The 17896-nt window shown below is 41.2% G+C and overlaps 1 protein-coding gene across 2 annotated transcripts in view; it reads left to right on the top strand.

Moving 5' to 3' along the window:
* vsnl1a (visinin-like 1a) overlaps window positions 1-17896 on the top strand; it is a 29395-nt gene that overhangs the window by 9418 nt on the left and 2081 nt on the right. For both annotated transcript variants that reach the window (XM_055044400.1, XM_055044401.1), the window contains exon 3: window positions 16861-17076. In XM_055044400.1, the coding sequence (XP_054900375.1) occupies window positions 16861-17076 (216 nt within the window). The remainder of the gene's footprint in view (window positions 1-16860; window positions 17077-17896) is intronic.

Raw genomic sequence — 17896 nt, 5'->3', positions numbered from 1 at the left:
CAGCCTTCGTCGAAGAATGGCTTTGATAGATTAAACGTAAGCATTAGTTTGCAAATATTGCAAATATTATTGGATTTTTTTTGCAATAATTCAATACATAAGAATTGGTATTGTGACAGGCCTTGTGACAAGCAGGAAGACTGCTCCTCTGCTAGTACAGAATAAATTATAAAATGGCCGCTGATTGTATTGTTTGCAGTGATTTAGACAGCTACTGAAGTTAATTTCTTTAACAAATTATGAGTAGTTGCAGGAGTTGCTTTTTTAGAACCATTTGCTCTCACATTAAAGCTTTAAACACTTTCATAACGTGTTTTTGCACAGCTGGTTTTTGGAAGTGTTAGTTAGGGTCACATGAATCACCACAGCAACAAGTGTTATCACTCTTCATGCATGCCTGCTTTTAACCTCCCCCCCCTCTCTTTCTCTCTCCATGCTTACACTCTCCCCTTCCTGTATCTGGGCAGAAATCCAACAGAGAGTCTGAAATCAGAGGCACTTGAACGATCATGCTCCCATGCTAATATGCATCCCACTGTATCTTATTACCTCTGATGAAGCGGTGGGAAATTATTCTGCGGTTTATTCATTTATACACACAAAAGGAGAAGAATCCTATTCACAAAGAGGACATAGGAATTAGACCAAAACACTTAGGAAAGTGTAATAGATTAGACAAAAATTATCAATATTCTTATTTTTGTGACGCAAGAGTCAATATGCCTGCACCAGAAATTGATTTGATTGATAAAATAAGGCTCTTAGATTTCCCAGTTTGCAACCTCCTGGCTTCCTAAAGGGTTGCTAAACCCATGAAAGACAAGACAACTTAAACATGTAGTCTGAAAAGAGCTTTAAAACTGCAACTTTTTATAAAAAGTATGTTTTTTTTTTTTCTAAAACTGTCACCATGTCTGTCACGACGTGGTGACAGTCTGATCAGACCCAGATGAGCTCCTCCGCCTCCTCACTGAGCTGCTGTTGCCATCTGAGGAAACGCATCGCTCCTGACCAAAAACAACCAATCAGAGGCAGGAGGAGGGTCTTGGCGCTGTCAATTAAGCTTGTGTACTCACTGACGTTGGAGAAGCAACTCAGGAAAACCGTTCAAGGACGATTTTGTTTACAGGGACTTCAAAATTTATTTTGTTGTTTATTTATTTTGTATATTCAACACATCTTCTGGTTCCAGTGTTGAATGTTTATTAGAATTTAAAGTGTATAGATCTTTGAGAAGATGCCAATGTCATCATATGACTTGAAAATGTTAACAAAACCACAATATTATCAATAACGTCTGGGACAATTTATTGTCCAGCAAAAGTTAGTCTGTAAGTCCAGTAAGGAAAACACCCAGAATCAGCCTTTTTTTATGTGTTTGTTTTTTGTTTGTTTTTTTAGCATCTTGAGCTTTATGTTTGAACTTCCGAGTCCTCAAGGAAGAAAGCACTCACAGTAGTTGAAGAATGGGCATTAATCTTTCATCAGTGGGGCTGGGAAATGCATCGTTGCCGAAGGGGGGTGGGGGGTGTCTACCATTGCATAACACACACTTATGCATCCAGGTCGGCTCTGCTAAATGGCAATTTTTTTTTAACCCTAACCCTAACTTTCTACATCAGCTCACTACCAGTCATGAAGAAAACTGTCAATAAGTCAAAGTCATTATTAGAAGATGTCTCAGTCAACCTGTGTTTACTTTATAAGCATGATGAATAACACGTTTAGCGAACTGCGAATCCTTTTCAATTCTATTCAAATAGGATCAATGGAAGAAAAGTCACAAAAGAAGCAACACAGTTCAAACCTGGAGAGGGCTGGGGGTTACCGCCTGCTTTTTGATTGCAGCTCATTTTGATGTTTCTAGACAACAATATATCAGTGATCGGGCTTTTTAATATCTGAATAGCCAACAAATGGAAGAGGAAGAAGTTTGCCTGCGACCTCACATCAGTGGGACAGATTGTTCCTGTGAAGAGCGACTGTGTGTGTGGAGTTGGGAATGCAAGGGGTGGGAGTGGGGGGGGTCATATGTTTAGTGGGTGGGCGATGGAGACGGAATCACATCGGCAGAAAGTGAGAAGCAGAAAAAGGGGCAGAGGTGAGAAAAACTAAGCAAGTGAAGGAAAGTGTGGTTAAATTATTTATTAGTCATTAGAGCCACTGGAGTCAGAGAGGAGAGTGATGGCAAATGTAGAAATGAAGGCAAAGACACTTCCTGGATAAATATTTACAGCCCATCTACTGGTGACCAGAAGAAGAAAATTTCTGGACTTGATATCAAAAAAAATTTTTTTTTTCCTACTAATTTTTGACTTTTCACATTGAGAAATTTCCCAATGTTTTTACAGAAATTTCTGTGTTTTTCTTTTTTTAACAAATATCCAAATTTTTAAGCTGAGAAATGTCCAAGTTTTCGCCAGGCAGGGTGATAAACACAGTGCTACTTCCAGCCAGCGGACTACCTGCAGTAAATGTAACTGTTTTGGGGATAAAAATAAAGCGGTAAAAGCAGGTGCAGCATGTCAGCTGGAAGTAATGGCCCTCTGTCTGAGAGCTTCCTTTGATGCGGTGCAACAAAACGTCACGTTTAGGCCTCAGTAGCTCCATGTGTTCCTTCATATTCAGCACTTTAAAACAGAAATTCCATTTATTTTATGCATGCTGCCGATAAAGTTCACAAATGACAGAAAGAACTCAAGCTGAGGCCCAGAACAAAAAGAAAAACATGAGCACTTCAGAAAACCAGCAGTTAAAACACCCATTAGTTTGGTCAATTAAATGGAAATAGCATATTTAAATGCAAATTTCGTGGTTCAGAAGTCAGTACTCAGCTTTAATTTTCCACTTAGAACATTTCAATATTTCAGTATGCCCGGCATAATTACCTAAAAGGTTGGCCATTAGAAAAATAATGATATGAAAAGTGCATTCCTCTTTAAACAGATAGTGGTGGAAACTAGAATGGAGGCCGAGGTGATGGACGAAGGGAAGCTGTAGCTCTAAACCGCCATTCATCAAAGCGTCTTGGATCAATGGCCTGTGGAGGGCGAGCCCACTATGAAGCAGTTTGTCCTCGTTAGGCTTTATGGGACTTTGATGATTCTGTTTTACCACATGCTCAAAATCTGACATGAGTTTTCCATACATTGCCTTGAAGAATTTCAAAATACCTTGTTTATGTTCCTCTTTATCTTGGAAGCCACCTTGCATATTGCGCAGTGGTAGGACTCGGTGCACATTTCTCATGGAGTCTCTAACTGATGAACTGAAGTTAGTCGCAGCTTAACTGAAAACTGTGCATCGACAAAACAAACGTTTTCAATTCCAAAACCCTTTTCGCTGCGATGTTGTTGAAGGTGATGGCGCACGTTGCTGCTGACATAAACACAACAGTTGATCAATAATAACAGGGATCAGAAATATTCAGGAAAAAATATGCATCTTGGGAAAATGGAATGCCTAGTCACAGTGCTATTTAACATGCTAATGGCTGGCTTTTGCAAAGCAGCCTAAGCAGGAGAGCTATTTATTTTCCTTTGTACTGATTGGTTGTGTCTCCCAAGAGGAGAAATAAGAAAGACTGTAAACATTAGCTTGTATGTTTAGTGATTCCACTGTGCGTATGGATGCAGACTACGGTATATTTTCTGTATGGACTATTAAAAAAAGGCAATTATGAGCGTTTTTAGAACAGGTCTCAGAAGTTACGTAACAGTTGTTTGTAAATAGCTAAAAGAACTCTGGGGTCGGGCTAAACTCCAACACCAGTCAATTAAACAAACTTAACATGGATTCTAGTCAAAACAGCACATGTAACTCAAGCAGAAATTGGATAATAGTTGTGCCTCTGGCCAACAGAAAGATGTTTGTCATGTTGTTACCCCAGCTGTCAGTTTTGGGGCTGCTTATCACTTATAGTTTAACACTGGTTAGCAAAATGTCTTAAGTTGTTTTTACTTTTGTTAGAGAATCCAGTCGCCAGTTTCACTGACATCATTAACTGAATCTAACCTCCAAAATCTAAAGGTTAAAGTTTGCACAAAACGTTTGGTACGACGGTCGCTGCTCACCATTCCTGACCACACAGACTCCAAATCATTAAAATAACCTGTTGCGCTTTCTGTTTCCCCTGTGGATTCCCACATTTAGCTGTGTGGCTGGGCTCAGACATGAAAATGGCAGTTAGCCTTCTGAACTAATTCACGCACACACCTTGCGAAACTTCGCCCTGAAACGCAAGCCTCCCTTTGAGCACTGACGCCTGAGAAGCTGCAGGTGATTGAGGTATATCCACGTCGCGATTGTTGGGTTTTAAGGGTTTTACTCGAAAACGGAATGACTTTTGTTCCCCTGCGCTGCTGAAAAGGCGATGGCTGTAGCCCTAAGCCCTAAGTAAACACATGCGCTGGCCTGAATAAAGATGCATGGATAGATTCCGCTCCGATGCAGATCACCTGCCGCGCCCAGAGGCTTTTCGTTGTCTACAGGTGCGGTGTGAGCGCCCATCTCTCTGCGCGCCTGCCTCCCGAGTGTGAGACTCCCCGTGGCCCGCAGACAGACTGACAGACAGCTCACAGGAAGGTAAATGGAGCGACAGAGGGACACTGACATCATCTGGCCAACAGCCACGTTTCTGCAAGGAAACATATGGGGCCTAATCACAGGAGACAAAGGGACAGACAAAAAAGACTGAGATGCTACCTCACACTGACATGGAACATTAATTATGAAAGAGGACTCGTTTGGAGACCCTTTGTGCATCATTAGGACAGATGTGGCAGAAGGTGTAGCGGGCCCCTGGGGGATCCGTTCAGTTTTACGGGAAGTAGAACTTTTTAAGCATCCTCTTATTTGCTTACTGCGTCACTAGACGCACAGATTATAGCTAAATAACATCCATGCTGCAAGATTGATGTGAATATTTAAAGGCACTGATGCACTGGGTGTCACTAATGGAATGTGCAATGAACAGAGACGAGGCGTGCATTGTGGGAAATTGGACTCATCAGCCTCAGATGGCATCAGGTGATCTGGAGTTTATATCATTTTGAAGGTGTTTTGCTCAAACTCCAGACTTGGTAAAAGCAGACATAGGCAAGGGGTTGATGAGTTCAGCTGAAATAATTCTTGGAAATTATTGCTATTCATTTTCGAAGATTGCAGATAGCACACAAAACACATACCTGCAGATTCCTTAATATTGTTCTACTTTTTGTCTTTAATTTTTTTTTAAAATTAGAACTGTTTATCACACTGTTATTATGAACACAAATCTAAATAAAAAGGTCCAAGAGAAAGTATTTTTTCTTCATCTAATTTTTTCCTTATTAGACTTTGAGCTAATCAAGAAAGAGTTCATTTTCAAAAAAAAAAAAAACAGGAAACATGTAATGATGAGCTAGCACTAGCTGGAAAGATTGATAGCTCACTAAAAAGCTAACAACATAGAGAGATAGCAAGATAGATAGATAGATGTGAGCCAAATTAGCTCTAATACTTTCACTGAATTTTCTTTTGGAATATCAGAATAAATGGGCTTCAGGGGTTTGTGCATACCTGAGATTTTACATTTTTGTTACAAAATGTATATTTTACTTCTGAACCATTTGTGTTGGCCCATGCGACACAATCTCATTAAAATGCTCTGCAGTTTGTAGTTGTGGGGTGGTAAAATGTGAAAAGGTGGAATAGATATCGTAATAAAGGATGTTGGGCTATTATAATGCAGCAGCGTTTAAAAGGGAGCCTCTGAAAGCCTCGATTATAAACATTCTTCCTCTGATTTGCCCCTCCTTACATTTTCCCTCTTTCATTTCCGCACTCTGCCTCGTCTCTTTTTCCTCTTCTACCCAAGAAAGCTCATGGCTGGCATGCTCTAAAAATAGCTTTTGTCATCTCTGAAGCTGATGCCATTCTCCATCGTTGCCACAACTCAGGCACCCACCCACACACACACACACACACACACACACACACACACACACACACACACACACACACACACACACACACACACACACACACACACACACACACACACACACACTCAGAAGAGCAACTCTTCTGCACAAGCGTACCAATAAAGCATCAAGCCTGCCTCTGTTGCTGTTTGAACTTGCAAAAAACCAAAGGAGACAAATTGAATACATTCTGGGCTAAATAGGAATTTGCAATGTTTACAGAGTACACAAGGAGGAGAATCTGAATCAGAAGTCTGTCATTTTCCCATGATGAACATTCTCCGGCCTCTCAGACTGGATAACGGGTGTTAATTATTGAGCACCGCTGAGTTAGAGGCTGTGGATGAGATGGCCTCAAAATGGGCTGCAACAGTAAACAGGGACACTCAAATACAACCAGAGACAGACAAAGAGAGAGTTACAGCGAGAAGACAGGATTGAAACGTTGAGACAAGGAGGAAGGCAAAAGGCCAGATGGTTGGATTTATCAAAACTAATAGCGTTGAACCCTGTCGCGCTCCGCGGCCTCTTGGAAGTGCCTCCCTGTGGGCTGCAACGGCGATTCAATTATTCAGCAAGTTTCAGGCAGGCTCACTTGTGTTGTGTGAGTGCGTTCAGACGGACAAACTTTTTAGGTTTCGTTCTCAGGGGAAATGGCAATGTTAGCACATTCGGTTGTCCGTCATGACTAAGCAGAGAGAAGAGCTATTAGTTGCATGAAGCGGGCGTGGGATCCCGGGTTGCCGTTGGTGGTAATAAGAATGATTTTGAAGCGTTTAGCATCCATTCTGGTCAGCCATCCTGGACCCTATGAGAGCAGGACCTCTCAGCTTGTGTTAGTGGAGACAGTAAGAATGAATCTTGTTATAATATCTCACCATTGAGAAATGAATCAAAATATGCCACATTGTGCGGAAAAAGTATTTTCTGTTGCTACAAACTTTTGCTTTTTGGGCACAAAATGTCTCAGATGTCCTCGCAATTTTTCAGCTTCTTCCACCCGGTGTGCACATAAATAAGGCTTTTAAACTTTGAAGTTAACATTCTCTGCTTGAGTTCAACACCTCACAATCCTGCATTGCATCACAATCTAATGCTTCCGTCTTCATCTTTAATCATTTGTTTCTCAGCTCAGTATAAAGACGAGCTTTCCACGGGCTGCTCCATTGGAATGAGCCGTGATAATTGCATGTAGTACCTCCCACAGTTTTGCTAAGCCTTGAGCGCCATTTAAGTTTGAAGGTGTGGGTGATTAATCTGTTCAGATCTCACTTTTTCCTCCTCCACCTTTGCGGATTGCGTTGTCCGTTTGTGTCACAACAGAGTGAGTTGCGACCGATGTCCTTTCTCTAATGGGGGATTTCCTGCGGGTCGACATCCTTATCCATGCTTTCCAAATGCAACTCCCTGCTTTAATTCAAAGAAATGTTGTTTACTGTTCTTAGCATGTTCTTATCATCTATTCTCACCGTGATTGGTGAGAATAAATGTTTTTCTTAGGTCATTTTAGAAAGGCTTTTAAATATGAAGGATAGTAGCCTGGTTACCTATACAGTTCTGCCCAATTCTCAACTCCCTTTACTTCTTTTCTGCCATTGAAGTTGATTTCTTCATCTAATTTTTTCCTGGTGGAAATTCTAGCAATTTCCACCAGGCGAGTGTGTAAAGAAGGAGAAGTTGTGAAGGATGACAACAATTTTCTGTGGTGTTTCAGAATCATAGTCTACCTGTGGCTTTAGCAGTGGCAGCAGAGGAAGTGAGTGAAGCCGTTCTGGCCGCATCGGCTAAGCTTCCGAATATCAAATTAGCATTAAAAGCCGTCTGGTTCGGCTCAGCATGTCTGTCTTCACAGCGGAGGATGGTTTTTGACTGACAGCCATCCTCTGTCAACAACCATCCTTCCCAATAAACTTATGAAGTTTACCAGCAATTTCCGGTAAGCTTCTGGCCCATTATGTGTATCACAGCCAAACATTAGCAATTGGTTAAATTTAAAACTTCAACAGCATCCATGCCTCCAGCCAGAAATAACTTCTCAATACCCTGGAGTCCAGATCCTCTGGACGAAGCAAAGCATAACAGGGGCTGGTTTTCACTAGGCTAGAGGGACAGGATGTGATGTCATCTCCATATCTTGATGGCATGTGCTCCTGGTAAGACACAATGGGAACATACAAACATTTGCATGCAGACTTATAGATGAAACCTCTCCAATGCATGCAGAGACACAGAAAGGATTGAGCAGTCATGATTAATAAATCCATGCCAAAGAGATCCGATGAGTCATGTGAAATGAAGGCACAACGTGAGTAACGAACCATCGTGTGGACTCCCCGACAAACAGAGGCTGCGTGTTGTGTTTTGTCCTGTGGTATTTCCTCACCGTCTCCCTCCTCTCACCTGCCTACCCTCATCTCTTTCTTCCATTCCTTCTCTCTTTATTTCTTTGTCTCTTCCTTTCTTCTGCCTCTCTTTTGGCCCAGGCTATGCCGGAGGGGCTCGCGGGCCTGATATCAGCTTTTTAAATAGGCCGTTTCAAACCGTGCGAGCTGCTGCCGCATTTATCTGCCAAGCGCTCAAGAGACAAGCCGTTCCGGACACACCGCTGGTGAGGGGAGATAAGCAAGCTGCTCGTCCTCTGTTGTTCTGCCTCGCTTTGATTTGCGTCACTAAGACAGAGGGGCAGTCCTCAGGTCTACCTGCCAAAGCCGACAGCCCAGCCGTGATTCGTTTTCTGCTTGCTGTCATCTTTGGCATCTTTCTTTCTTATTGATTTACATCTCAGTCTGAAGTGAGAACAACTAGAAATAAGCTCTGATGGAGTTGATTATTTTAAATCCATTTTTAGCACTAAATATAAAGTTCTGTATCAGAATAAACAGTTCTCCACATTACCCCGTATACAAATTAGTTGTATTTACTTCTCCGTCGCTTATTCTCTCCCGCTTTCCCGCAGCTGCTCTCCTTCCCATCCCCACTCATGGAGTGAGATTTCATACTCAACGGTGCCATCTGCTGGGGATTTGTCATTTGCGCTATTCACACATGGTTATTGCCAGCAGATGGGCGTTTTGTAACCACAGATGACCGGGGTCAAAGTGGGGGCCAGGCCAAATTCCTCTTAAATCTCAAGCTGAGTGACCAGCAGCATTTCAGGAATCAGTGGTTCAGGCTCAATCCCATGTGCCGCAGTACGGCACTGATGTCCAGGCGCATATCTCCAGGCACTGCAAGCAAATAGTTGGTTATTATTTTTGGGGGGACTCTTTGTGCAGAATTTGATGTTAGAAGTGGGACTTTGTATTTGCTATGTTTGACAAGTGGAAACTTTTCTTTATCAAATAATATCTAAGAGGAAAAACTCTCTAAATCCAAACATTCCTTCATATCAGATTTCAGTGTCTTAGAAAAGGGAGCCTGGTTGCTTATGAAATTTTAATTTGCAGAGATCCATAAGAGTGTGAGGTACAGTTTCAGTCTGAGTCAGCGTGAAAGGCAATGTACGTATTTCACATTTGAACTCGCACTTCAACATTTTGCACATGTTCACACTAATGTAGGACAACAAAATGCAGAGACACAATACAGCTGCCACTGCCAAGGACTGATGCAGCCAGGCACCCCCCTGACCAGAAACAAACCCCACAATGTTTAATTATTTATAGTAAATTAATGCTTAAAGGAGCTTTTCCACCAAACTTGTTCTTTTCGCTTCAGACCTCTGATCTCTGACTATGAAAAAAGCAGCGCGACTCCAGCACCAGTTTCCTGTTGGACCTTTTTCTCTGCTGCTAGCTGTGGGCTAGTCAAACTTTGAAGCTTTCTTTCTTTCAAGAGAAACAAAAAGAAAAATGGTAAAAGCTAATTTAAGGAATTGTTTACAAAGGTTTGTACGTCAAATTTACTGTGGTTCCAGAAACGCACAAATCCAAAGTATTCCGCCAGGAAACTTTTCTGTTGTAGAACGGCTATCTACAAAAAAAAAAAGAGAACAGAAAAAGAAGAAGAAATGAATGTATTAACATATTGCTTTTCCCAGCAGGGACAACAATGCATTCTCAAGTGGGTATGTCTGAAACCTTCTTCTGTTTGGATATATCCAAAACATCGGTATTGTCTCAAGTGTGTCTTGTTGAAATGAGAGAAAAAAACACTTACACGAGCTCCTTCCTCCAGGGCGCAGCAGGAACGTCTGGATGAGTTTCCTACCTCACTCAATCTTAAGTGTGTAGAGTTACTATTTTTATGTATTCAACAATTATTCCCTGCCGGAAACCGCAATGGATTGAGTAGTAAAGGGCAAAGACCTGAATGGTGCAATTATCTCCTCTCAATACTGTGTCGTTTCTCTCGTTTTGTTTTCTTTACATGCTCTGAATGATGTGCGATGGACTTTCCTCTCACTGTGCGCGTTTTACTGTGCACTGTTTAAAAAGAGTACAACATTCCTATCAATTAGAAATTTACTCACGGACAAAAAATGGCTAAGTTCTTTGTCTCTGAGTTTGGTGCTTGGTGATAATCACATCATGACAAACACCCAGGCGAAAGTAACAAGAGGATGATTAAAAATGTATTTTCCAGGGCAAAAGGGGATTTGTGAGTGTGTGTGTGTGTCTGTGTGTGTGTACCAGTGCAGACCCCACAGGCTTGAAAGTAGCCACTGCTACAGATTTGCGCTGGCTCAATTTCTGACGTTTTTTGGCTCGTCATTGCGGGTTTATGTAAGAGCTGACGCAGACAGACACTGTAAATGTGTCCTTGCCATGGATTATACGCATTTTCCCTCTCCCGTTCTCAACCCCCCCAGCCTGCCCTCCCGCCGTGCCCCTGCATTCTGCTCAATAAAGCAGCATCTACAGAGTGCTCTTGACGAAGCAGTGTAAACACCCATATGCACAGGCAGCTCGCCCTGTCAGGAACAGCTCTGTATTTCTGCTAACAGACTGCGTTTCATCTGACAATATTGGAAAAAGGGTCCATGAAACATAAGGCGTTATTTACACCGCTCTCTGCCTTCACGGTGGGAATATGTCAGACGTGAAGTTCAACCTGCGGATGCTTGCTTCGAGGAAGAATGGTGCCACTGCTTTGTCTTGTAGGAGTTGAATATTAAACTTTGCCTCGATGTATTTTATTTGGATTTTATGTGTGAAGCATTTTTGTGAAATGGAAAGAAACACTTCTTTTGCCAATGCAGCTAAAAAAAAAGTATCCTTCACTTTGTCTTCCTCTTTTACTCTAAAATTTATGAATAAAGCCCAGGTAAAACAATTACCATATTTTCTGGATCATAAGTCATGTTGGAGTATAAAACGTTTTCACATTAGGACGGGGTAGTTTTTCAGCCGTATCAAAATTGGTGTATCATAACACTGCAATGGAAACACATGTCACATCATTTTGATTTATATACAGCAATAGGAGCACGCTAGTGTCACTGCAGTGCCTCAATAAGACGTCGGTCTCCTCTGAAGGCCAATCGTATTGCTAGGTATTCCATCACCACCAGGATTTTTAATGAGTCCTCATGTAAACAAACTCGTTCACCTGTGATTTGAATTGAATTTCGTATCTAAAGGAAACACCACAGTTATGAAATTGTATTTTTCGACATTAGCAGGATATCAAAACAAAGGTGTTGCGCGCATTAGTAATGCGTTTGCTCGAAAGGCAGCCAATCTCTGGCTTTTCTTCAAAAATCTATTTCTCATTGAAAAGCGTCAAGACGAAAGCTTGCCACTGTGATTTGGAATCATATTCAGTCTGAATGACCTTGATATATTCTACAAAGAAAGTGTAGAAACATGTCTTTAGATGTGGAAACACAGGCTCACAAGACTTGGAACAGTACTTTCAGAGGAGCATGATTCTACAAAGTATTGACTCAGTTGGTTGAATACAAATGCATGCAACAATTTTTATTTGTGAAAAAAAAAGGAGGAAAATTGGAAGAGTTTAATTTTTCTCCCAGTTCTAACACATGTGCTTTGTGCTGAACTACCACAAGCAATCTCAGGAAAACAGAACGATATCTGTGGTTGCACTGTGACAAAATGTTATGGGTATACCTATTTAGCAATAGCATATTGGTTTTCCTTTTATGTTTTTGTGGCCAGTAAACAGTTAATGGCAGACAGCCTGTTTCCTATTTGGCACCGTTCCTGCAACCATTTATCCGCTGGCCGAATGATATTGAACCATCCATTTAGTTTGGAAAGATAGAGGCCATGCCATGTGTGGTGCTTGTCTGACCGTGTGTCTGCACACACTCGTGGTGTCTGCACGCACATGGAGGCAGCAGGTGGAACGACATGGACAGGGACAGAATAGAGGCTCAATCTGTGAACCTCAATCAGGAGCGTGGAATTGACATGGCGGCAGTCCAGAAAAGACATTATAGGACACTGACTGCATGGGTGATCACATATAAGGTCGCCCTGTTTGGCTGTCTGGCAGCTTGTTGAGCTTCTGGCCTGCCAACTTTGTCATATAAAGCAACAAAAGCATTTATTTTTATGTATTAATATTTTGCTTTTTTTGTACTTCCTTGTCTTTACATCTTAATATTACATTTATATCATCAGATCATCTTCTCGTAAGAGTGGTTAAAATCATTTGTATTTTTCATCAATTTAGAAAAGTAATTTGATGTAAGACTTTTGTGTGCTTTTGGTTAAAAGTACAATATATGCTGAAGCTAATGACATGATCAGGACATCTTTTGTCTTAAAGTTCTTTACATTATATTGGAATTGTGGTGCTACTAGTGGCAGCATCCTGGAGTAGCGAGGCTACATTAGCTTTGATTTGATCTTTTATGTTTTTTAGTTGACTCGTTGCATGCCTGGTTTTGAATCCTGAGCAGCTGGAAGTTTTTTTTTCTTCTCTTACTTTTTTGTTTCAGACAGTTGTGATAATTCATAACCGTGGCAACAAGGTAATCTTTTAATCTCGACAGATGAACAGAGTTGAAAAAGCTGATGAGCACGAGACGCCCCAGGTTGACCAGTTGAACATCGGCGACCCCTCATGTCAAAGTTCTGACTCAGAAAGTTGGAGGCTTGTCCTCAGCTCTGATCTGAAAAACAAGTATGGCTGCCACTGTAATTAAAGCGAGTGTTATCAGAAAGCTATTTCCTTCTGATGGTTTAAATCTCATTGGATCAGGTACATGGTACTGTGGAGCTCAAATCAGAACATTTGCTAAAGGGATTGAATCTTCTAGATGTGGAGAAACACTTTCAGTTTGTCAGGCTGACTATAGTCAATTAGCAAATCACAGCTGTTCTGCGAATTAAAACTGGATCACAGTTTTACTTTGCAGTTTTGAAACTTTGAGATTGAACTTTTAAGGTCACCCCATTTCTCAAAACAAGACATCAAGACATTTGAATTCATTAAAATTCAAATGTCTTGATGTTGGAGATACTCCTAAAAACGTCCGTGCTTTTAAGGTTAAAAAGCTGATACTTCAATGAATGCCGGCACTGATACCAGGTCTTTATGTACTTATAGAACAAGTAAAGATTTTACTTGTCAAAGTGTTACTGGGAGTAACAAATAAGGATTTTACTTGATCCCTATTTTTTGGGGACGCCCCCAAAAAATAGGGGGTCGAGAATGCTGGCTGTGTCCCAGAAGTCTTTTCCCAATGGGGCATTCCCAAATCAACTCAGTGACTCTCAACTTCTTTTTTATCTCAACATACCAGTTCAAGGAACACTGATGCTATTCCACCCTACCATCCCATTTCCACTAGATACCAAGATCCCGAAAACCTCTGATGAAGGGGAAAGACTGAACCCCAACCTGAGCTTTGTTCCAGTTGAGAATCTTTGGCTCATTTTCTACCCTTTGTAAACCAGCTGTTCAGAGATGCCATCAAGAGAAATACCTCATCCTTAGAAAGTGCAGGAAATGCTAAGTGTACCGTTACATAACCGATCGATCTGATACTCAACATAATACAATCACCAAAGTGCCTCATATTTGTCAGTGGGTGGGATGTTGCCTATAAATATTCATAAATAAGAGAGAGAGAGAGAACCAAAGGGAGTCATAACAAGGACTTGAAATAACTCATCGCTTTCAGAGTCACAAATAACTCTTTTGGTTCTTAGATAACAGTAATCCAGTTAAATACAGTTCCCAAACTGAAACAGCATCTCTTGAGTAGGAAATATGCCCTCCTCACTTAGATCACAACCCACGCACTCATCTCTTGAAGCCTTTAAGCCATCACTAAGTCAGCTCAAGTGTTTAGCTCCACTTTCAAATGCAGATTTGGGAGGGTAGACTATGGGGATGGGCGTGAAAGAATTGGCTTTTACGCTGATATGTTTTAATCAACCCCTGAGTCATTTGTCGCCATGATGGAGTTGAGGGTTTAGGCTGTAGTGGTAATCTAATCCATGGGAAGACTTGTGTCCCCTGCCTGTACCCTCCTTTCTCCACCCACGATGGCTTTTGGATCAGTGCCGACTTGCAGGCTGACTATAAAGGCTTTAATGTTCCAGTTAACTGCAGTTTGTTTTGGGGTGTGTGAGAGTGTGTGGAGATTGGACGTTAAAGCAAATATTAGTTTCACAGAATATGTTTTGTCTACCCTCTCAATGACTCACACAAACATGCTGGATGACATTAGCCATTGCTACACCCTGCTCCCTTGCATCTGGCAGTCTTGTTCCCTCCTAGAGTGGACAGAAGCGGTCTGGCATTTAGCCTGTCCTTTGATGACCTGATCCAAACCACCACATTAAGCAGCCATGAAAGAAAATAGGGGCGAGATGAGTAGAGGACAGAGATGTTCTGGAAGCATAAACGACCCAATATCCCCGTCTGTTCATTTGCAACTACATCAGTTTAGGCGGTAAAGGGAAGTCGCGTGTCATGTAGCGTTTTTGTCTTTGTACTGTCCCTTTCCAATCCTTTCTACGTCTTTCCGTAGTTGTCCAGCCATTTGCTCCTCCTGGACGGGGATAATGAACCGATGTAGGGTCCGTACAAACGATTGCGCCTATCGGAACGAAGCCACATTGCTTTTCTTCAGGGAGTGTCTCGTGCATTCTGGTGGCTTCCCACTCAGTCCAAAGGGGTTTTCTTGCTAAGATTAGTTTGGTCTTATTAGAGCGAACTTGGATCAGAGAGCCGCGAAGCTTCCTCTAATTCTTGCTCCGTCACACTCGCTTTAGTTGGCTCCTCCGTCATTTCTTCAGTGCCCTCTCTCCTCATCACTTTGCCATCCAGCACTTCCTCCCCCACATTTTCCCTCCCCTACTGATGGTTTGGTTTGCTGCAGTGGCAGCACGTTACATGGATAATTCGCCCATCTGCAACGGGCGGCGTTTCATTGAAGATGAGCGGTTTTGAATCTGTTTGAAAGTGCCTAAGCCCCTTCAGCCTTGTCTTCCTCGCTTCTCTGGGACTCTTTCGTCTGACTGTCTTCAGTTATCTCCCACCCTCCATACTTCTCTGCTAGTGTGCCATTTCTGCCCTCACTCCTCAACCCGCCTGTTGTGGCACCACGCAATCTGTCGATGCTGTTGTTGTTACTTTGGGGAGAAGAGATGGAAGTATCGTCTTTGCCTTTTTTTTTCTGTGATGGGACTACTACAAACATAGGGAAGGACATAGTGTGGCATAGTGATTTGGAACCTATTGTTGTTTTTTTCCCCAAACAATAAAGGCGGTAATGGCTGGTAAATCTACTTCTCCAGTCATTGGCACACAAGAAACCAATTAGTGAACACAATATTTACTATTTACTTGTTGAGAAAACATTTGTACAATAGCTTCACAACAACTCACCTATTGAGTTGCTTCTGTGTTTGTTCACATATTGCCAAGATCATTTTGAAAAGTAATTCAAAATTAGGCCTGTCACAATTACAAATTCTCCTGAGCAATAAATAGTCCCAGAAGCTATTGCGATAAACGATAATATTGTTGTTTTGATGCCATAAATGTCATAATAATGCAAAAACACATCCTGAAAGATCAATAAACTTTAATTTCTAATGAACATTTAACACTGGTGTTAAATGTTCATTAGATGTTAAGATGTTTTAAATATTCCAAATAAATAAACAACAAAAAAACTGAAACAACAAATACAGTTAACTACAAAGTCTTTGTAAAGAAAATCGTCCTTCAGAAAAATTGGGTAGTTGAGACCAAAGCACCAGACTGAAGACTTTTGTCATCCAGTTTTTGGCAAAAAGAGAAAAGCAGAATAATAATAAATAATGCAAATGGGCATTAGCAATCAGGAAGTAGCAGCACAAAAAAAATAATAATTAAAAATTTTGCCTGTTGAAACATATCTCTCTTCATATTTTCTGTCTTCTCCTGATGAAGCAGCCGACCCTGATTGGTTTGCGTAAGACCCGTGAGTTCAGCCTCAGTCGGCTCAGATTGCCCAGTCACTGTTTTTCTCACTGGAGAGGTCAAGTGTTAGGTTATATCTAATGAATCGCTCAGCTTCACAGCGTTTATAGTTAACAGCAGTTGAACTGGAGCTCAGGGCTCTTTCACAAAGTCACTGTATTAACCTCTGACCCCATGTTCTGACATGCACTGATTGCACGGATAGCAGCACAAAGAGGAAGCCTAGTTTTTTTTCTTTTTGCCGGCACTGAAATACGCTGAGCAGATCTACATTACGTAACTTGAAAAATTCAACTTGACTTTACACTTATCGCCACGAGCAAACTGGAAGTCAGTACAAACCATTTAAAGAGACGGCAGCGTAGGCGGTACATGACTACAAAGATTTCACTCATCCAGAATATGTTCTCAGTCATATATAAATGCAGAACTGTTTGGGAAAAATATAAGATGCTTGTACCAAATATGTGAAAAATGTGTATATATTTTTTTTCTGTTTCGTTACCAGTTCTTCCCTTACGGCGACGCGTCCAAGTTCGCCCAGCACGCTTTCAGGACCTTCGACAAGAACGGCGACGGCACCATCGACTTCAGAGAGTTCATCTGCGCGCTGTCCATCACATCGCGAGGGAGCTTCGAGCAGAAGCTCAACTGGGCCTTCAACATGTACGACCTGGACGGAGACGGCAAAATCACACGGGTGGAGATGCTGGAGATCATCGAGGTATCGCCGCACGAAAGAACTAAACGCATCTTAAACTGAGTTCACGCACCGTCTGTTCTGGTCAGGACATTGGTGCGCTACAGGATCTGGTGATGTTTTTGCCCCAAATGGTTGAATCTGGAAGAAAACGGAAGTGACAAATTATAACTGCAAATCCAAGCAACACGAAACATGAAGTCAGTCTGGAAAACATGGTAATGTTTTCAGGCTGTCCATGCAGATATTGGAATCGGAGTTGAAACGATAAATTAGATTAACTGTGATGAATTGTCTGTTGAATCAATCGTCAACAAATTGGATTGATTAACTATTTGCTGAACGAACAAAGTCAGAGCGGTAATTACGCCAAAACTGTAAATAAAAAAAAAAAACATATCTTCTTTATTTGTATGCTATTGAAATATGTCTTTAATAAGTCTTTAATAGATCATAAAAAAGAGGAGTAAATTTTTTCCCAAGAAACTCAAACATTTTCAGATTAATCTTAGAAATGATCTCGAATAAAACAAGGACATTTCTGAGCTCCAAAGATCAAACATTTGTTCTGAAAAAACAAAAAAACTCTGAAATTGTGAGATAAATCTAAGACGTTTTCTTTAATAATGTTTTTTTTTTATTTCTCTGTTTCAAAAGTCGAAATTTTTTTCTAGAATGTTTCTGAGATTAGTCTCAAAATTTCTGAGACTTCGGGTGGAAATTTACTCCTCTTTACTCCCTAATAGGCTGCCGTACAGTAATGACTGAGTGAATTAAATAAAACAATGAACGGGCTTCAAATCAACCAGATGTGTAAAATAATTTAAACCTCCCTGTTTCTTCC

This window comes from Poeciliopsis prolifica, unplaced genomic scaffold, assembly GCF_027474105.1.
Source record: "Poeciliopsis prolifica strain line A6 unplaced genomic scaffold, Auburn_PproV2 SCAFFOLD020, whole genome shotgun sequence".
Taxonomy (NCBI): Eukaryota; Metazoa; Chordata; class Actinopteri; order Cyprinodontiformes; family Poeciliidae; genus Poeciliopsis; species Poeciliopsis prolifica.
This window is presented reverse-complemented; position numbering and strand designations above follow the sequence as displayed.